Source organism: Mastigoproctus giganteus, chromosome 8 (genome assembly GCF_048544385.1).
Source record: "Mastigoproctus giganteus isolate SK-2022 chromosome 8, ASM4854438v1, whole genome shotgun sequence".
NCBI classification, from domain to species: domain Eukaryota; kingdom Metazoa; phylum Arthropoda; class Arachnida; order Uropygi; family Thelyphonidae; genus Mastigoproctus; species Mastigoproctus giganteus.
In genome coordinates this window covers 167,572,138-167,594,446 of record NC_143582.1, presented here as the reverse complement: position 1 = coordinate 167,594,446, position 22,309 = coordinate 167,572,138, and the positions used below count along the sequence as shown (strand labels likewise).

At 36.7% G+C, this 22,309-nt stretch overlaps 1 protein-coding gene across 1 annotated transcript in view; it reads left to right on the top strand.

Moving 5' to 3' along the window:
- The window catches only part of wcd (U3 small nucleolar RNA-associated protein 18 homolog wicked), a 207,887-nt gene that overhangs the window by 43,718 nt on the left and 141,860 nt on the right, over positions 1 to 22,309 (top strand). The window contains exon 6 of the mRNA XM_090379888.1: positions 19,351 to 19,412. Within this exon, the coding sequence (XP_090236014.1) occupies positions 19,351 to 19,412 (62 nt within the window). The remainder of the gene's footprint in view (positions 1 to 19,350; positions 19,413 to 22,309) is intronic.

Below are 22,309 nucleotides of genomic sequence, written 5' to 3'. Positions count from 1 at the left end.
AAACCCATATGTCTGAGTGTGTGGTGCATTGTCATTTGGGATATTGTTCTTGCAGTCCCCATATTGTATTGCAATGTCAACTATCACATAGTGACCTGCCATTGAGCCTGTACAATGCAGTGCACTCTTTGCTTTTCCACCTTGCATAATCCTTTACAGTTCTGTCAACAGGAAATTGTTTCACCTGTTCGACACCATTCTTTGTACACCTTAACCAAAATGGTCTGTGAGTTACTGATAAGACGTGCTGTTTCCGTTGTGGAAGCACTCAATGCATGGCTTCCACATCATGACCCTATGAAATTCTGTGATATCTTTACTGTGCCCCATAACTGCTTCTTTATCACTGTGACTTGCACAACCAGAAGCAGATTACCACTGCTCTAGCATAGGAAGCTTTTCAACTTTTCATACTTCTAAGAATTTTCTTAGAATCAGCTTCTTGGGTTGATTCTAAGAAAATAAGATGGCAAATATTTCCCTTTCTTTTATTCTCTCTCCAAGTGGTCTTAATGGTATGGTTTAGATTTTGAGTGCACCTGCTGTACCATCTTGCAGAGCACTCCTGTGTGCTAAAAGATGGTATTCCACATGGACAGTGTCAGCTATGCAAATTTCATGCAAATTTGATCCTGCTTAAAGGGTGTACTGTTATTTTGTAATTTTGTAATTCTGAGGAAATTGTTCTTTAGGAGATGTATGTACAGCGTGGGGCAGAGAAACCTGATGATTTTTGAAATGAAATAATGCACTGAAATTCTGTATTTAATGATTACTATCACTAGGAATTACATTTGATGCCATTTTATTTTTTAAAGATCATATCAGTGAGGTGTCTCCCATCATTTCCCACACATTGTTCCAGTACACGTTGAAGATTTCTCATCACTTTCTAGATCATTTCTCCTGTAATCTCTGCAACTTTGTTTTAATTCTTCAATGCTTATGGGTATAGGGCATATACTTTACTCTTAAGGTAGCCCCACAGCCAGCTGCTATAAGCAGCTAAATCCATAGAATGTGCTGGTCATGGAACATCACCATTCTGTGAGACCACATGCCCTGGAAACATTTCATGCAACACACTTATTGTTGTCCTTGCCTTATGAGCAGTTGCCTCAACTTGCTGGAACCATAGAGTATTAAGATCAATTCTGGCTCCACAAAATTGATAGCATTTCCATGTGGCGATCTAATGTAACCATAACTGTACCGCCTCCATTGTCTTCAAAGAATTAAGGGCGTATGATTCCAAATGATACAACCCCACACCAGACACTAACTCTCCCACTGCAAAGAGGACGTTGATGGAGCTGTTTTGGATTTTCAGCTACCCAATAGCAAAAATTCTACTTGTTGATGCAACATGACATTCAAAATGTGTCTCATCTGTCATAAGCAGAACATTCTCAACATCTTCCTCAGTCATAATCTGAAGGAATTGCTTGGCAAAATTCAGGCAAATAGCCAAATCTCTATAACTCTTGAACAATTGCCATTTTGTACGGATGAAAATTGAGATCCTTATGCAAAATTCTGCACAAGCTTTGAATGGAAATTCTCTGGATAGCAGCTTGCTTCTGGCTGAACAGCAAGGAATCCAAAGGACAGCCCTTCTCACATTTTCAACATTCTCTGCCATTTGTACTTTTTGCACAAAACCCAATTGTACCCATAGCTTTATCGTGTTATGGTTGGGAACTGAGCTATGATGAGGGATATTGAAGAGAATGCAAAATAACCGTTGCATTGTGATAACACATTTTCAACATTCTTCGGTGTTCATACTCTTTGCACGACACCTGGTGGTTTCTTCTTCACTGCAGAAGACTTGCCAAAAGTTCTGTACCAATAGTTTTATTGTGTTATGGTTGGGAACTGAACCACAACAAGGGATATTGAAGAGAATGCGAAACAACCACTGTGTCATGATAACAGAGTCGGCATCCTTGAAATAGGTTTCAATAATGAAAGCTCAATATTTTGTGGTTCACTTCTCCCATTGCTAATGAAATGGCACGAGACAACCTACCTGCTGACCTAGGCTCCGCTACTCCACCTGGTGTTGTTGCCACAATAATGTGGTTTGAATGATGTTCTTGTTTATATTCCGGCACGACCACCAGGTCAGTGGAGTTTACAATAAATCAATCAGTACAAATGTTAATCGTATTTAGCAGTCACGGGCTTGAGCTCCTGTCCACTCAAAGAGCATGTGCTGCTGCACTCGTGCTCCTGACCACTCAGCTATGTCAAGCCTATAAGTTATTAACACATATCATTCCTGTATTAAGAATTTGCAGATAAAGGAACCACTAGGTGGCAGTGATCACAGTGTGCTGAAGTGGGATTTACTCAAAGAGGTAACTACCGTCAGGGGTAAAGGAAAGGGTTTTTGCTTCCGTAAAGGGGAGTACAGTGGTCTCAGACAGTTTTTAAATTCTGTACAGTGGGATCAACTGACGATGTTACCAACAGTAAATTCTAAGTGGGAAGCATTCAAGGAATTAATCGTGGAAGCTACTAGACTTTATATACCGATTAAGAAATATCGTTCAAGGTTTAGGCCTAAATGGTTATCAAATGAACTAATGAGACTCGTGACAGAGAAGAAAAATGCATGGGATGCATATAAATTATCAGGTGACGCAGAAGCCTGTGGCAGATATAAGCTAGTCTGTAATCAGGTCACAAAGGAGGTTCGGCAGGCGAAGGCGGATTACGAGAAATCTTTGGCAAAGGATGCTAAGAAAAACAGCAAGGATTTCTTTACTTATATAAACTCTAAAAGGAAGGGGATGAATATGATTGGTCCACTTGACATCGATGGTTCGACTGTTGATGATCCTGCTCAGATAGCAAACAAACTGAATGAGTATTTTGCATCTACATTCACACGTGAGGAATTATTACAGTTTGAAAATGGAAGAAGGTTATCAAATTGTAGCAGTGTGCTTAATGATTTTGTAATAACTGAGAGCAAAGTGGAGGAGAAATTGTTGAAGTTAAACATAAGAAAGGCACCTGGGGTGGATGGGATCTATCCAGTTATTTTAAAGGAGGCGGCAAAGCAACTAAGCAAACCCTTAGCCATAATTATGAGAGCATCCTTGGACTCAGGGGAGGTTCCCACGGACTGGAGATGTGCAAATGTGTCCCCAATTCACAAAGTTGGATCGAAGGGTGACACGAGTAATTACAGACCAGTTAGTTTAACTTCTGTTCCGGGTAAAATAATGGAGTCACTGGTTAAAGATGCATTGCAGGATCATCTAGACAAGACTGCAGCAATAATTCAAACACAGCATGGGTTTGTTAAGGGAAAGTCTTGTCTGACAAATTTGATTGGTTATTATGATGTGGTCACAAAGGAACTGGATGCGAAAAATAATTTTGATATCATATACTTGGATTTCAGGAAAGCTTTTGACACTGTTGCGCATGGAAGACTACTGTACAAATTGGAGCAGAATGGTATTAAGGGTAAGTTGCTACAATGGATAAAAGGATGGTTAAGTGGGAGAAGACAGAGGGTGGTAATCAATGGGTGCTGCTCTTCATGGACTAATGTTATTAGTGGAGTCCCACAGGGTTCGGTGTTGGGTCCACTGTTGTTTTGTGTATTTATCAATGATATTGATGAAGGTATATCAGGCTTAATGTCGAAGTTTGCAGATGACACAAAGGTTGGCAGGGTTGTTAATGACAGTAATGGCAGTGTGCTACTGCAACAGGATCTAGATAATTTGGGCAGATGGGCTAAGAAGTGGCAACTGAAGTTCAACCTTGACAAATGCAAAGTACTGCATATGGGTAGAAGTAACCCCAGAGAAACGTACCAACTGTGTGGTACTACACTTAAGGTGGTAGAAAATGAAAAAGACCTGGGAGTAATTGTGCAGTCAGATATGAAGTTTTCTGAGCAATGCAGACAGGCTGCTAGGGCAGGTCATGGGGTTTTGTCAATGATATATAGGAATTTTGCTAGCAGGGAAAAGGAGGTGATTGTCCCTCTGTATAAGGCAATGGTCAGGCCACGCCTTGAGTACTGCGTACAGGTCTGGAGGCCTCATTTTAGGAAGGATGTAGATTTGCTTGAGCGTGTACAGAGAAGAGCAACACGATTGGTGAGGGGAATGAAGGGATTCTCTTACCAAGAGAGGCTTAAGTTCTGCAAATTGCAGTGGCTGGAGACTAGGCACCTGCGCGGTGATCTGATTGAGGTCTATAAGGCCTTGAATGGGTTGAGCACGCTGAATTCTGATGGGATCCTTCCACTTGTTCAGATTACGAACCTACGGGGACATAAGTTCAAATTAAGAAAGGACAGATGTAGAATAGATGTGCGGAAATTTGCCTTTAGCCAGCGGGTGGTTAATTGCTGGAACAAACTTCCATCTGTCGTTGTGGAAGTTGATAGGTTGAATAAATTTAAGGAGGAACTGGACAGGCATTTGGAGGGAATGGTGTGATGATTTTTTTTTTTTTTTTTTTTTTGGCTGATGCTGCATAAGCTCCTACACTTGCTTTCTTGCATCATGTGCCACTACTACTACTACTACTACATTCAAAAACTTGTTAATTAAGTTTATACTAACAAGCAATCAAATATTTAAATTGAAATATTTGCAAATTGCAAAGTATTGAAGGCATTTATTCTTTCAGAAGAAAAGACACAGAAATTTATTATAAAATTTTTGAATTGCCATTAAGTGACTCCTAATTTCATGCTATTTATAGTGTATTTGATATATCCAATAAGCAAATACTAGATGCTGAATGTTCTTCAAATTGAGAATTGCCCAAAAGAAGTCATAAGATATGTACGTCGATAAGTGAAATGCTGAAATTGTGCACTGAATAAAAATTTGTTCTCCCAATTGCTTGTGAAATATTAGCTGACCACAGATTCATAGTGAAGAAATGATATTTAAATATGGAATATTTGATATGTATAAAATTGCTTCTGAGTGCTTAGAAAAATGGACTGAAACCTTCAATTAATTCAAATTGAAGGCTTTGCCATTCCAGCACATAAGAAACGTTGAAAGAATGTTTTTGATAAATCATGAATCATTATTCAGAATTATTATAATTGGCTGCCACTCAGCTCTGCCACACTTATCAAGTTCTCAAATTATATTTTAGAAAAATCTGAAAATTTATTTTCTTGGAATATAGTTTTAACAGAGCACATTAATTAAAGTTTCCTTTTAGAATATTGCCTTGTCATATCAGTGTTCATTGGTCAGATAGACAAAATTTTTTGGATGTAAAAACCATTAATGTCATTATGTTATGTAAATTTAATGTGTAAATATGAGGGCTGTTCTTCAATAAAAAAGTATCATAATTTTTCATAAACAACTGTACTGCTTGCTATTTCTAGCTGAGCTGTGGAATTTAAGACCATACCACCAAGCTGCATCACATAGAAACTGTGTAGTCTGCCCATGTGCATGACCTTGGTGGTTGGTGAAATTTATGCCTGTTCAGTTTTGCCTGTGTAACAATGGTTGTGACACACAAGGAACAGTATGCTGCTTTCAAATATTGTTTTCGTCTCAAGAAAACATCAGCTGAAGTGTATGAAATGTTAAAAGAGGCTTATGGTGAATCCATGCTTCCATATAGCATAGTTTGCAGGTAGTTTATAATTTTTAAAGCTGGATGTGATTTTATCACAAAGTGGTGGTCCTGGAGCTCCAGCCACTGCTGTCACCATAACAACAAACACTGCTGCTGTAATCATGAGAGAAGATCGTTGCATAACAATAAGGCAACTGGCAGAGATGTTGAGAATATCAGTAGGAAGCATGCATGGTATTCTCCATGATCATTTGGATGTGACACTTGTTTATTCACTCAGGGTTCCACTACTAATTGGCCCTAAGCAACAGCAAGTTCACATGGAGGTTTGTCAAGAGCTGCACCGGATGATTACTGAAGATGGGAAGTTCTACACAAGGTGATAATGGCAGATGGGACATAGCTTCATCATTTTGAACTCATTTAGACAGTAAGCAACAAATGACTTCAAAATGATGAAGCTATGTTGAAGTCATTTAGAGGGTAAGCAACAAAGCTCTGTTTTGGCAAAGTCTATATCATTGCCAATGCTGAAAAAAGCAAAAAGGTTGTGACTTCTACAGGAAAGGTTATGGTTGTCTCTTTTTTGACATTCAAGGAATGGTTTTACCAGCATGTTGTGCCATGTCATACGACTGTTATGGTACTCTTCTACAGAACTGTACTGCACACTTCACACTTTGCGGGATGACATTCGTTGCAAACAACCACAACTGCACATAGCTGGGCGGATGCTGCATCATGAAAATGTGAGATCTTACATTGCTCATACTGTTGTCAAGTACTTAGCCACATTAATGTCAAATGTGTTCCTCATCTGCTCCCCCTAAAGCTTTGACCTTGCACCCTGTGATTTTTTTATTTCCACAGTTAAAGAATGAGCTATGAGGAAGCATTTCCAGTCATCAGAAGAAGTCCTACTACTACATCAAAAAATGGATTCCACCATGTTTTGAAGTATGGCAGAAACATTGGAGGAAGTGCATATCATCAAATGGGGACTGCTTTGAAAAGGACCATCAAAATACAGATGATTAATGAAGGTATATTTTGAAAAAGAATTTGATAATTCTTTATTGAACAGCTCTCTTATTTTTATTGATTAAAATATAATAGGACAGAAAGAAGTTCAGTAAAATATGATTCAAAAACCTCTGACTCCTGATTTATTTTATTACAATACTATTTATTTATTATTCAAATATATTGATGTAATTACACCACTTTGCTTATTTTTCAATGTTTGTAAACTAATAGCTGTTTTTAACTTGAGTTCAGAAATATTATTTATTTATTTTTTTTATCAGGTATAGTTTTTTCATAGATCACTTAAGTTAATGTTATGAGTTTTATTATTGAATATATTAAGTTAAGAGTAAATGTTGGGAATTTGTAAACTTAATCTTCACATGTTGGAAACATTGCCTTCAGTCATTTGTTTGTTGAATTTCAGAGCTTCATGCAGCAGTGTTTATCAATGTGAGCTCAGTTATTTTTGAGTTTATCGTGTTAAACTTGTGCTGAAAAGTGAGAAATGTCTTCACACAAGTGTTTGACCAATCCAAAGACAAGATATTACAAAATTTGTAAAAAAAAATGTGCATTGTGCTTATTTTGTAGTGAAATTCATTGCCCCAAGATAAACAATGGGCTCCACATATAAAGGTTGCCGAACCTGTGTTGAAGCACTGAGATTGTGGAAAAATGGTAAAAAGAAGGCTTATGCAATTTGCAGTTCCCATGATTTGGGGGGAACCTACAAACTACTGTGATGACTGTTACTTTTGCTTAGTTAATGTAGAGAGATATAATGCAAAGAGTAAGAAGGGCATTATATATCCTAATGTTCCATCTACCATTAGACCAGTCCCACATGGAGATAACCTGCAGCTTCTATTCTCTCCACTTATATTGGAAAATATAGCAGCAGAGAGTGTTGAAAGTGAAGCTTCTGAAGATGAAACTGAAGCCTACATGCCTGGTGACCTTGAGTCTGGTGCTCAACTGTTTTTACCACATGAACTCAGTGATCTGGTAAGAGATTTACATTTACCAAAGGAATCTGCAGAACGCCTTAGTTCTAGACTGAAGTCAAAAAATCTAGCACATGGGAGGACGTTTTTCTCTTGGTACAGACACAGAGAATGAGAACTAGTCCCTTACTTTTTTGAGGATGATTCTATGGATTTTTTACAGTAATAAAAATTACTTAATAAACTATTTAGTAAGTAGTTACAGTCCTACACAATAGAGTGGTACCCAAATGTTGCTTTACTGGTATCAAGGAGCCCAGTGCACACCGCAAACACTCCCCACAGCATTATGCTGCCACCTGTGACCTGCATTGTTCACACATGACAGGATATGTGAACAATGCAGGTGTTCTCGAACCCACTGTAACTGTACTTGTTCCATTTGTAACAGCAATTTTTTGCTAATACAAATGGAACCTTGTTCAGCATCAGCTGTGTTACTCCATCCATGACAAGGTATGACAAGTTGTGCATTCTGAAATGCCACTTTAATTACCATTGTTGTACTGGGTTGTTATTTGACTGACCGTAGCCTTTCTGTTATTATTTACAGTCCATTGGCTTCTCACATCAACAAGCCATTTCTGATCACAGGAGCAACATTGACTGGATGCTATTTAGTTATTGGATCAATCTTGATACATGCAGGACAGGGTCATACATGAGAACGCAAGCAGAGTGGCAGTTTCTGAGATAATTATACTGACACATTTATGCACTGCTACTTTGCCATGCTCAGAGTCACAATTTTTCATCATGTTTGTTCTTGTGCCAAATTGCTTATCTGACCACCTGCTTTGTGTCACATAGTAAAAATATTCAATGCTGTTACTGAAGAAGGGTAGGCATACCTAATAAAGTGGCCATGTCATTGATAAAACAATGTCATTTGATCTAAATGGCATTGTTTTATTAACAGTATGAGAAAAAAGACATTTTTAAAATATCTCATTTTTCTCTGAAGTGGTGTATACAATTTACATGATTATGTTAGGTGATAGATAGTTCTAATAGGAGTGGAGGGGGTCATTTTATAAAAAAAAGTAGATATTGAAATTTTAGCAGATCATGATGTTACAAAATATGGCATATAAAGGAGCTAAAATCCTAGTGTGGATTAAAATCCAAAAGAATCATTTCTCTTATAGCTGCCAACACTGGGTTTATGATGGAGAATTTGACATTTTCAGTAGATTTGACCCCCTTCTCTATGTCGCTGCCTTAACATATTTTGTAACAGTTTTTCTCTATCTTTTTCTTTTCACAAAAAAATAGTAAAACTATATTAAAATCAGAATTTTTTTTAAAAAAAATTATGAAAATTTCTACTTAACTGGCCATCAGTTGTGCTAATATATGTTGTAAAACAGTAATGCACAATAATGTTCTCTGTAATATGTTACTGCCTCCTTGAACTTGTATGGCATGAAGTTATCTTAACAATTTCTTTCTGTCATCTTAACAATTTCTTTAAGTAAGATGACAAAAAAAATATGACCTAAAATTTCAGAAGATATACCATATTTCCCCATGTATAAGACGCACCTTTTTTCGAAAAATTTGGGGTATAAAAACTGGGTGCGTCTTATACAGTGGTTGTAGATTTTTTTAACTTGCATTTCCCGCTTTTTCGTGCTTGTTGTCTTTGCGCTCATTGTTTCACACTTGTTACCGGTATATTAGGTTACGTTTTGCCACGTTCTGCCCAAAAATGGCTCAAAAAATATTTTCGTACAGCTGATTTCAAGTTAAAAGTGATCCAGTTTGCAAAAGTGAATGGAAATCGTGCTGCTGAATGTAAGTTTGGTCCTCCTCCTCCAACTTAGAAAACAATCCAAGACTGGCTACGGGAAGAAGAAACCCTACTGAAAATGCCACGGCAGAAGAAGGCCATTAGAGGCAAATCAGCAGAATGGCCTGATTTAGAGAGGGAATTGAAGATATGGATTGAGGACAAAGGGCAATTGGAATTCCTGTGTCCACAAAGATGGTTCAGCATGAGGCAAGAAGAATTGCTGATAAAAAAGAAGTTACGGATTTCAAAGGAGGACACAATTGGGGCTTCAGGTTCATGAAACGGAATGGACTAAGCATGCGCACACGCACCAGACTTGCCCAAAAGATGCCTGAAAGCTATGAGCAGAAGGTCCTTGAATTTCATCGTTTTGTCTTTCAATGTTGGAAGACACCTCAGTTTGAGTTGGGACCGATTGCAAATATGGACAAAGTCCCCCTTCAATTTGGTGTCCCAAGTAACAGAACTGTTGATAAGAAGGGGGCGAAAACTGTGACTGTGAAGACAAGTGAACACGAAAAGAGCCATTATACAGTTGTTCTAGCTTGTTGTGCTGACGAAACCAAGCTGCCTCCTATGCTTATTTTCAAATGCAAAACAATGCCAAAAGAAGACATTCCTCGAGGAGTGATTGTCCACGTTCACGACAAGGGTTGGATGGATCAGGATGGGATGAAGATCTGGTTTGAGAAAGTTTGGAGCAGGAGACCAGGTGGGCACTTACGCAAACCTGCCCTATTGGTGCTTGATCAGTTTGGGGCACACATAACAAAAAATACAAAGAAGATTGCTGCAGAGCAAAAAACAAAACTTGCCATCATACCTGGAGGCTTGACATCCCAGCTCCAACCACTTGATGTCAGCATTAACAAACCCTTCAAAGCTGCCATGAGAGACGAATGGAACCAATGGATGAAGTCTTCTGGGGACAATTTGACACCAGCAGGAAGAGTGAAGAAACCAACTATAGGAGAAGTTTGTACCTGGGTGAAAAGATCCTGGAATAATATCAAGATTGAGATCATTGTCAAGTCATTTAAGAAGTGTGGCATTTCAAATGCCATAGATGGAACTGAGGATGAGGCAATATATGAAGACAGTAATTCGTCATCAGACACAGATGAGGACAAGCTAATGGATGGGAGTTTTGACAGTGATGAGTTGTATGAATTTTATGATGAATAAAACTTGAGTTCAATAACTTTATGTAATACATTTTTTTTTTTTTCAAATTTCGGCCCCCAAAATTAAGGTGCGTCTTATACATGGGGAAATACAGTATATGCAAAATTTTCCATATGTTGTAAAATTTTAGCAAATCATGATGACAGTATAGTATATAAAGGAACTGAAATGCTTTAGTGTGGCAAGCAGGAGAATCACATTTGCTTTTTTTACTGTATGTCGACCTTATTTCAAGTGGAGGGATATGTGATATAGTCATTTTATTCAAATAAGCATAAAGATAACATGTAGTGCAGAAAAAGAAATGCTAAACTAGATGTAACATTTCACAGTGATGATGATGATGTCATACATACCAAATGTTTATTCACATGTTTTTGATAGAACCAATGTTCCTCTGAGTTATGCTAACAATGCAGGCTCATTGTTTAGAGATATGTTTCATGATAGTGAAATAGCAAAAAAAAAAAAAATAGTTGTGGAAGAACAAAAACATCAGGTATTGTTGGTAAAATTATGTGCAGATAAGAAAGGAAGAGGTGGTGATAGCTCTAAAAATTGTCATTTACATTTGCCATTATCAAAGTCAGTCTAAGCTATGTTCCATTGTGGTGACTTTTCTATAATAAAAATAATTGTCAGAGAGTGGTTTGTTCTCAGTACTAGCATTGGAAGGTTGGTTCTGCAGGCTCTCCTTGTCATCTCATTAATTTGTGTTGAAAGGGGCTGCATGCTCTCCTGTGAAAGTGTAGGAATGTTTGCTGGAAATTTACTAATGTCTATTTATATATAGATTTAAACAGTTTCAACTATGTATGTCATGAAAGTAATAAAGATATTAAAGCATACATACTGTGTACATGTTGGCTGTCTTTGAGTAAATTTAAGTAAGCTGGTAGGACATTGGAAACCTCTCATAAGTTATTTAAGGAAAAATGTTGGAAGTAGTGATAAAAGCCTCATGGATACTTTATAGAGTTACCAAATTGAATACTACAACAAACAGTCATTGGTGAGTGACACTGATTCTTCTCCAAATCCAATTCATGATATAAAAGAAGCTTTGAAGGAAGACAAATTAATGAACCCTTTAAGAAAAAGAACTTCTGAATCGCACACCTTTTGAAAGTAATCTTAAAAACCAAGCGAGTTAACCCTAGGCATGTTTTCATCATTTGTGCAGAAAGTCTGTTCATGTTTCTTCTGGCTTGAACAAACAAAAATAAACAGTTTGCTTGTTTATTTTTAAATGTTATGCCAACATTTAAAAATCTAAACATAGCTTTTCAATCCAGTGGGCTTCATATCCGTGTTCTGATGTCATCAATCCTAGATATCTTTAAAAATGTTATGCAGATTGTTATACTAACAGCTTTTAAATCAACTTCCATTTTGGAAGTTTATTACTGTAGCAGATTAAACCAGAAAGATGATTCTGTCTTAGTCATAGACATTTCTGCTGCCAAAATCATGGAGAGTAAAACAAGATTCTCTTCTTTGTTCACTGAGGAAGTTCTTTATTGCTGCATGTGAGTACGGCGCACAAGTTCTCTTTGAAAAATTATGTTCTTTTATTTGTTATGGTAACAAATTTTATCCATTTCATCAAATGCATCATTTTCAATTTTGAAATTTTTTGTGACAAGTTTACAGTACTTCCCAATATCATTGAAGATAGAGATAGATGAAGCAGTAGATGTTAACAGAACTAATACCGAATAATTAGATTCAGTATTAGTTCTGTCAATTTTAGAGAGAGAACCTGCCAGACAATGTTATGAATGAATGAAGAAAGAATTGAAATATAGTGGTTCTTGGTTGGAAAACAATGGTAAAGCATTGCAGGGTTCACTGACATGGTGGTGGGAAAGTGGACAGTCAGTTTGGATTGGTTGTTAAATTGCATGGGGAACCATTGCATATCTTGCAGGAATGACTTATTTTTAGTTTTGCTACAGGTAGGAAACTGACACAGACACAGGGAAGCTTGAAATATAACAAATTGTTCTAAGTCATGCTTCACATTTTAACAATTCTTAATAGCAGTGTTGAGTGTGAAATGATAATCAGGTTAGAAAAACATTAACTGAATTCAGATCTTTTCTTTTTGTCAATGTTTTGAAAATGCTCTTGACAGCGAAGTCTAAACAGCAGGGCATTATTATAAACAAAACTTGGACTCAACATTCCTGAAGAGGGCAAAGACCACAATAGTATCTTTCTTGAATCAGTCATAATCACTTGGTGTCCAACAGATAATCAAAACAAGAATCCACGTGCACAAAAAAAATCCTGAGTAAGCTAATATTCAAAAGCATACTGCATTGGTAAACAGTTCTATGGCTGTATTTTAATATAAAGTACATATATTATCAAAGAAATTTAATTTCTGGTGTAGTGTGTGAATTTTAAAAAAATCTCCTGTTTTCCACATGCTTTAACTAAAAAAAAGAAAAATCTTTTATTTTTCTTCTGCTTATAGTTCCACTGAGGCATTCCAGATTTAGAATTTTTGTGATTTTATACACAATGGTTGATGATTGATTTGTATCTTAAAATTTTGGCATTCTAGCAAGTTGCACCTTGTTGCAACAAGTTTGGTAATTCATCTAGATATGGTGATACGTGATTCACCCACATATCTTTAATCAGTCTGAATTAGTGTGCATTAAATAGGTGTCTTATGTGTTTTATTACATTTTAAAGTGGGTTATTTTAGTAAGTAGCAAATTTGCATAAAATTTAATTTTATTTCAAATTTGGGAAAAGTGCAGCAGAAACACAAGTGTTAAAAACAGCTTTTGAAAAAGATGCTGCGTGTTTGAAGATTTGAAAACTTTTCAGTGGTTCACAAAGTGTGAAGAGGGCCGCTGGTCTATTAAAGATGATCCTTGCTTTGGCTGCAGCCTGAGAGTCTTCTCTGTGAATTTTTTGGATGACAGCAATTAATGTTGATTAATATTTTCTGTTTATCTTTGCTTAGCAATGAATGCCATCCCGTTTTTTTTTTTTTTTTGTCACAAATGCTACTTAATTTATCAAAATGCATTACTAATTGTGATTTTGAGTCATTTGGTACATTCAGAATATTTTTACTCAAATTTTGGCTTTGATATTTTCATATAATCATGAACAAAAGTACTGTTCAACTATAAACACACCTTCAGACAGAATGTGTATTTGGCATGATGGCTTTATCATGAACAAAGTGGTATGGATGAGTTGTGTAAGTATAATCTAAAAATACTGTTTTGCATGTAGCAATCCATGCAGGGCTTCCACCAGATGGCAGCAATAAACTTTAATTTGTATCTTCTAGTTTTTCTTTGATTATTAACAAAGAATGCAGTTGAATGTCAGTAATCCGGAAGTCAGTTATCCAGAACGTCAGTTATCTGGAATAATTTGGAAGGCTGATTTTTCTTCTTTTTTTGTATTTGAGACAAATGTTTATTATTTTACGAGAGTATTTCTGTTTGTTTTTTTACTTTGTATGTCTGAATCAGCGAACCATGTATTATATCTGGATTAGGAAACCACGAGTGATAGTTTAGTCAGTCGCATTCGTGAACCCAATTTTCCATGACATTTTTTTCCCTCTTCATTTCACATTATTTCATCTGTAATGCTGCTAAATAACACTGACTCGAATCTGTAAAACATCTTTATTATGATTAAATAAAATAAAATAGAATAAAATACATGCATACTGTTTGTATAACTATATATTAAAATATTAAAATAAAATAAATGTTGTATAACAAGAATAAAATTCAATAAAATATATGAGATTAAAAGTGATAAAAGTTGTTTAAAACCACTAATAAATACAGGAGCTTTCGGCAGCAGCGGTCGCCTTGATCAGCTATAGTAGTTGCAGGATGACCAACAATCTATATGTACCACACATCTCAGCAGGTCTGCCACATGAACTATGGAGTCTGCGCACGGTTCACTTCTCTTACATTGGAACCGGAAAATTGGCGGGCCACTCTAAACCATTCGTCTCTTCGTAGGATAGGATAAGGGCTTCAAAGAGTGGATGAATGCGACAGCCCTTATCCCTATTAAGACTGTAGTGCTCAGACGAACATATTCTTAAACTCTCCAGCCATTTCCGGTTCCAAAAGCCATATGCCTTATCCACGATCACGGCTTCTTTAGCAGTAATGCCATGCCCAGTTTCCCAGGCATGTTCCGCTACAGCTGAACCTCCATAATTTGCAGTCTTAAGGGCTCTTTGTGTTCCCCCAGGCGATCCTACAATCTGCATTTCGTTTCCCCCACATAATGCCCCCCACAATCAGGACACTCAATTTCACCCCACTAGTGTCATTACCCGCAATAGGATCTTTAGTTGCAGACACTGTGTGCAGCCTCCGACCTGGCAGCTGCACACAGCGTATCTTACACGAACGCAAGATACGGGAAATGGGTTCTGAAATGCCCGGATAGTAGGAAATGTATGCGGTGGAAACAGGTGTAAAAGCATCCCTGTGACTGTTGTTCATACCTCTTAAACACCTCTCAATAATGCTCTGGGGGTAACCGCACTAGGTCCGCTGTAACACGTTTAATCTCCTTGCCTCTCTCTTCAGACAAGGAGCAGTGGGACCCCACCCTTTCCAATAAGGCCTTAACCACACTACTTTTGTGACAACTGGCCTGAGCTGTTTTGAAGTGTGTGTATTGGCCCCAACACATAGGTTTTCTGTAAACCTTAGTTTTCAAGTGTCGGCCTTCTCTGTATACACACACACGTCATCCTGCAACCACTATAGCTGATGAAGGCGGCCGTTGCTGCCGAAAGCTCCTGTATTAGTGGTTTTAAACAACTTTTATCACTTTTAAACTTATATATTTTATTGAATTTTATTCTTGTTATACAACGTTTATTTTATTTTGTTTTAATATTTTAACATATAGTTATACAAACAGTATACGTATTTTATTTTATCATAATAAAGACGTTTTACAGATTTGAGTCAGAGTTATTTAGTAGCATTACAGATGAATTAGAGTTGCTGACTCCAGAGGCCTTTTCAATGAATTTCACATTGTTTAGTTTAGATTCGTTAAGAATAATATCAGCCTGAAACTGTGCAATGTATTATTTTTCTGTTTTTTTTTACAGTAAAATGTCAATGAAAAGAACCAGCACTAAAATGGGCAGAAAAACAGGAATAATGTGTTATGATTAAAGTGATATTGTTAAGGAACTTGAGATTTAGTAGAAAAAAAAAAAAAAAAAGTCACAAAAAACGATCGAACATTATTTTAAAAAATTACTTAAAATTTTTTTTTCCATAAAATTTGCAGTAAAATACCTATCTGAATCCGTATCCGAGTGGTCAGGAGCGTGAGTGCAGTAGCACATGCTCTTTGAGTAGACCGGGGTTCAAGCCCCTGACTGCTGAATATGGTCAATCTGCCAACCTGCACTGGACCAGCGTGGCAGATTATGGTCCATTTCCCTCAGCATGAATTGTTGAGGAGGCTTCCATCCTGTAGTGGGTTGATAATGGCTGCACTTTTACCTTTTTACCTATCTGAATATATAAATGTGTGCATTTTTATGTATAAATTATTATTTTTTTTATTAAATAAACTTTTTTTTTTTTCACAATATTTAAAGTTTTTTTTTTCCTTTTACCTTAATACATTATAACAGAATTTATTTAATCTTACCTTATGTTCGATTATCTGGAAAATTTGGTTATCTGGAAGAGGTCTGACATTAATTATTCTGGATAACTGACTACTTTATTCAGGTTTTTTTTTTTTTTTTTTTTTTTGTCACAAATACTGCCTGTTTTATGAAAACAGGTTACTAATCTTGAAATTAGTGAATATGAATATTTTTCTTGAAATTCAGTTTGGATGTTTACATGTGATAGAATTATATTTTGATTGTAAACTCGCATTCAGACAGGGAATGTATCATGATGGCTTTACCAAAACAAATTAATATGTATGAGTAAGTGTAACTTAACAACCACTGTTCTAATGTGGAAATGTAGTGTTGCTACAAATCTCATTTATCAAAATGAGAGAAATTAGCTCCTTCATACTGGGTTGTTGTGCACCTTTTGAACCACCCTTTATCATCAAAACTTAAAAATTGGTTTTTTTGATTCACGAGGAAGACATGTCTATTAACTCTTATTTTATGACATACTAATTGGTTAACTTCTGTAAAATAATTACTGTATCATAAATTCTATAGCCATATATAAAGGTTTTTTGTGTTTATTCAGGTTTTTAATATAATTTGTGATAATCTGCAAGCACCTGTTAAAAAAAATTACTTAGAATCACTGTGGTGTACTCTATTATAATATCCACAACAGAGTACACTCTGGTGTGAATATTATAATGTTAGCAGCCTCTCCACAAGGGGCATACTTCACAGCTTGCATAGTTCAAATCCGGTTTTAAGTTAATATTGATAAAGTTTATGGTTTGAAGGTATAAATGTGCACTCTCTCTCTCTCTGCTTTCACTAACTATTGCAAAAAGTTTGGCAGGGTGTGTCCATTGTTTTTTGTGATAGTATGATAGCCTTGTTACTTTTTTTTTGGAGATGTTTTGGTTCACATCCCTTGAGCGACAGGAAATCCAAGGTGAAGGGAATAGGAGTCTCCCTGCGAGGTACTCTGGGATTTTTTAGCTTCCAGAAAACACAAACACACACACACAGCCCATTGGCCTGATATAGCCAAGTGATCAGGAGAAAGAATGTGGTAGGACATGCTCTTTGAATAGACTGATTTAAGCCAGTGACTGCTAAATACAATTAACCATTGTATTCATGATTTATTGTAAATTCTTCTGACCTAGTGGTCATGATGGAGTATAAATAAGGACATTCATTACCATAAGAACTGATGCACTGTGGCCATCGCACATCTTAATCTCTTTATTGGCATTGGCCTAGTTTTTTTTTTTTTTTTTTATTTTTATCCATTCATCCATGCTAGAGTTTTCAAGTTAAGGCTTTTTATTTATAGAATTTATAACACTTCAATACACTGCTTGTCAGTTCTTACTGTTCTTGAGAATATTTACAGTTTTCTGGATAAATCTGCCCGTGAATGACATGTACAGTGATGCACATTTTGCCACTACAGGCAACCCCCATATAATACAGTACTTCTACAACACAGTTTTGCTCTAACATGAAGGCGCCCCCGTAGCCAGGTGGGCAGGAGCAGCAGTGCGTAGTACATGCTTCTTGATCAGACTGGGGTTCGAGCCTGTGACCACCAAATATGGAGGATGTGGAAAGGTCAGGGAATGACCACCGCATATCCCCAGAGAAATATGGCCTTAGTTGCTAATGCTCCTAAAAACCAAATAACAAGAACAACAACAACTGTGCATAACACAGTATTTTTGAGTTTTTGTGCGGGGAAAGCCACCTGCTGGATGTAATTTTTCAACGTTTCCATTCTTTTTTCCTAATCCCTGCTGTTGACTCGCTAGTTGTTATGCAAAAAAAAAAAAAAAAGTTTGGAATTCTCTGTGTTAGATTGAACTTGTGCCTGTTTCAGATCATAAAAAATTGTAACTTCAAAGTGTTCAGTTCATGACTTAAGGTTTTTGTAAGGTTATTTTGGTTTTTATTTGATTGTTTATAAATTTTTCTGGGTATGTATTACTAAACGTTGTTCTTAAGAACTGTATTGGAATAATTTCTTTGTTTTGAATTAAATTCCAGCCCTAAATCGGTAGAAGGGGAAGGTTTTGATGTTATGACTCATGAAGAAGTTCAAGTATTACTGGTAGAAAAAGAGGCTGGCAAAGCAGATTTAGTGGAAATAGCATTGGAGGTAAACCAAATCAATTCAGAGGATGATAGGGCAAATGAAAATTCCAAAGTTCCAAATTTTACACTAAAAAGCTTATGAGAAAGCATAAACTTAGCTGAGCAAATTAGAATCTTATTTTTTTGAATCAGATCCTTCGACTGAAAGGAGCACGAAGTTCAAAAGGGAGCTTCAAAAATGCTTAGCTCCATGCCACGAAATTTACAAGGATCTGTCAAGCAAAATCAAATGAACCCAGATTACTGATTTTTTAGAGCAAAAGACACCTGAAATCTAGTTGCTTCAGAAGGTGAAGGTATCCTGCAACGGGGAAAATGTTCTGGATTGTACTTAGCAATGATGAAGGGAAGAAAATTAAATGAACATACATTATCTGACATCTGTGTATCACAGTTCGTAAGAAATTTGTTATTGCTATTTTTAATAAAAATTAAGTTTCCGATAATTATTTAAAAAAAAAAATGTGTATCTCTGTTAGCTTTTGTAATGTAACCCCCATTTTTGTACTGTTCTTAGTCCACGGTTTCGCACTACACAAGATTTTATAGCAACCTAACTACCATGTTATACGAGGGTTACCTGTATTCTATGCATTTTGCAAGATTTTCATGCTATGCAATTGAATTTAAATTTCATGTATTGTTTTTTTGGGCCTGACGTAGCTGAGTGGTCAGGAGCGCGGGTGCAGTAGCATTCGCTCTTTGAGTGGACCGGGTTCGAGCCAGTGACTGCTAAATATGATTAACAATTTGTATTGATTGATTTGTGGGTCGTGCCGGAGTATAAACAAGAACTTTTTTTTTTTTTTTTTACATCTGAAATTGCCTCTGTGGGGATTGATATTCCAAATAGACAAAATAATCTAAATATCCTGTTCATATAAGTAGTTTTGTTTATTAAAATATACATACTTCTGTAGGTTCCAAGAATTTGCTGATGTTCCAAAATGGGCTCGAATTGAAAATAAACTAAAAAAGAAAGGTAGGTTTGATGTGAAAAGATATCACAAACAAACATTTCCTTAATGTTATATATTAAAACTGTCAATGAATAATAATTTTAAAAATATATTAAGTATGGTGTTATGTCCTATCTGCTTACATTATAATTTGTTGAGGTTGAAGAACAATCTGAGATTTTGCAGAAAGTCGCTAGGAATATTCATAAAAATTTTATAATGGTGGACACATCTTAAAATAGAATACTTAAGCTTAATTATCTCTGAAATTGTGTACTTTGATTCTTATATTTCATTTAAAAATTTACACAGTATTTTAGCATTGTCTATCTAATCCTCTTTACTAAGATAATATGTATTTTATATAAAGATTTCTCTACCTTTGAATAAGACCTTGCATTCCAGTGATAAAAGTCAAATGCATCCTATCACATTTGATTTTTATCACAGAAAGATCTTTGCTTCTACTTAAAGACTAAGGACAGAGATTTCATCTGCCAAGGTTTGGGATTAAGTGTGACTTAATCCCAAACTTGGGATTAAGTGTGACTTAATCCCAAGTTGTGCCTAACTTGAATGTATATTTTTAAACCATACAGCATTACCAGAAGAAACAAATTTACCATGCATTTAAAGGTGTGAGGTGCCTCTGTTTTGAAGCTTTCTGACATTTGACCAGCTGGAAGGTGTCCTCTTTTTAGTGAACATATGCTAAACTATTAATGATGTATTTTGTCTTAAGTAAAGAGCCAAGTAGTGCATGGATAGTATATTGATATTAGTGCTAAGCAGTGTATGGGAAGTATATTGGTATTAGTACAAATGATGCAAAGAAGCACGCATATACAGTGTGGTATGCTAGAACAAACGTAATTTGTTCTAGCACCTCGTTCGTTCTAGCATACATTGAAATACAGTATATGTATTTAGGGGTAATCCGTTCCAGGCCCGCAGTCTGGAGCAAAATTACCATCCAATACAATGATTTAAACAGGAAAAATATAATACAAAATGAAAAATAAAGTGTAAAAATAATATAAAATTAATTTATTTAACTTCTATACACTGGACATAATTTGAAAAGCATAAATAATGTTCCCCTAATGAAAATATAAACAAACTTTCCCTAATAAAAATCATAAAAAGTCACATAGAGGTGGAAGGAGAGGAGTCATTGTTTCTACTCATCTTGGGTGACTGTTCTGTGGGAGGTTCATCAGTTGAAGGGCGTTTGTCCACCTTTTTGAAGAATGAATCCAGTTGACTGCTTTATCCTGGATTTTTGGACCCTCCAAAAGTGGGCCATCAAGGTGTCATTAAAATTATTAAGGCCCATTTCCACAGCAGCAATATCTGGGTGATAATCTTTTATAAGTTTGGATAGTTTATTCAGGCAAGAGAACACCTCTTTAAGGTCCTCAGCTGGAATGCTGTGACTTTTTTCCTTGTCCTCATCCTTCTCATCCCCGAAAGCTTTCCTCTTCTTCAGTGTCTCTGCCTCTTCATTGTGAAACTCTGCTAGCTCCTCAAATGATAGCTTCTTCCTGGGGTCCTCCACATTCTCCTTATCGATCTCCAGGCCCATGGAACTGCCCAGACACACAATTTCCTGCACAACAGGCTCTTCCTCCGATTTTTGAATGCCTTCAAAGTCCCTTGGAGCCACAGTGGCCTCCAAGCTGAATTCAAGCACCTAACAGAAACCTCCTTCCAAGTAACAACAATTAGGAAAACAGCATCCGCTATATTGAAGTGACCCTTCCAAAAGTCCTTCAGAGTCACTTCACTGGAAGAAGTGGCCCCAAAACATTTCCTAAACAGTGCCTTAATGTAGAGTTTGTTTTTTTTTAAATTTGCGATCACCTGCTGGTCCATAGGCTGGAGGAGAGGCATCGTATTAAGTGGCAAGAAGTGAATCTTGATAAAACTGTACTGATCTGGTAATTCTTCCATCAAATTAGGAGGATGGGCTGGAGCATTGTCCATGACCAAAAGAACCTTCAGTGGAAGATCCTTCTCCCTAAGGTAATCACGGACAGTGGGGCCAAACACCTCAGTTGGAAAAAAGACTCCTGGTTACTCAAGCCTTATGGTTGGAATGCCACAAAACTCAGGCAGTTTTTCCTGATGTTTTTAAAAGCTCTGGGGTTCTCTGAATGGTACACGAGCAGTGGTTTGACCTTGCAGTCACCCGAAGCATTGGCACAAAAGAGCAATGTAAGCCAGTCTTTCATTGGCTTATGACCAGGCAAGGTGGTCTCCTCCTTCGTGTGGCATTCTCTACAGAAAAGGCCAGTTTCATCGCAGTTAAACACCTGCTGGGAAAGAAAGCCTCCATCCTTAATTATTTTCTTAAATTTCTCACAATGTTGCTCACACACGTCCCTATCTGCACTGGCAGCCTCACCATGCCTCACAACAATGTGTAATCCAGTCCTTTTCCTAAATCTAGTAAACCACCCCTTGGTGCCAAAAAACTCCTTCACAGAACCAGTACTACTAGGAGCCTTAGCACCAAGCCGACCGGGCTAGCTGGGTGGGTAAAGTGCCTGCCTGGCAACCCAAAGGTTGCGAGTTCAAATCCTGCCTCGGGCTTGGATCATAGTACTGCAAAAACCTTGGGAGGTGCATTATGGCCACAGAAGCCAATGCGCCAACAACTACCTTAGCACCAAGTTCCTCAAACAATTGTGTGGTCTTTTCACAAATAATCACCTCACTGACACTATCACCTGCCATTTGTTTTTCGTTAATCCACACTAATAGAAGAGTTTCCATCTTTTCCGTGATATTACAACGTGAACTGCTTAACCTAGAGATTCCTTTAGAGACCTGTGCACTTTTTATTTCTTCCTTGTTTTTTAAAATTGTACTGATTGTTGATTTAGCCATACCATATTCAGCACTTAGATCTCCTACA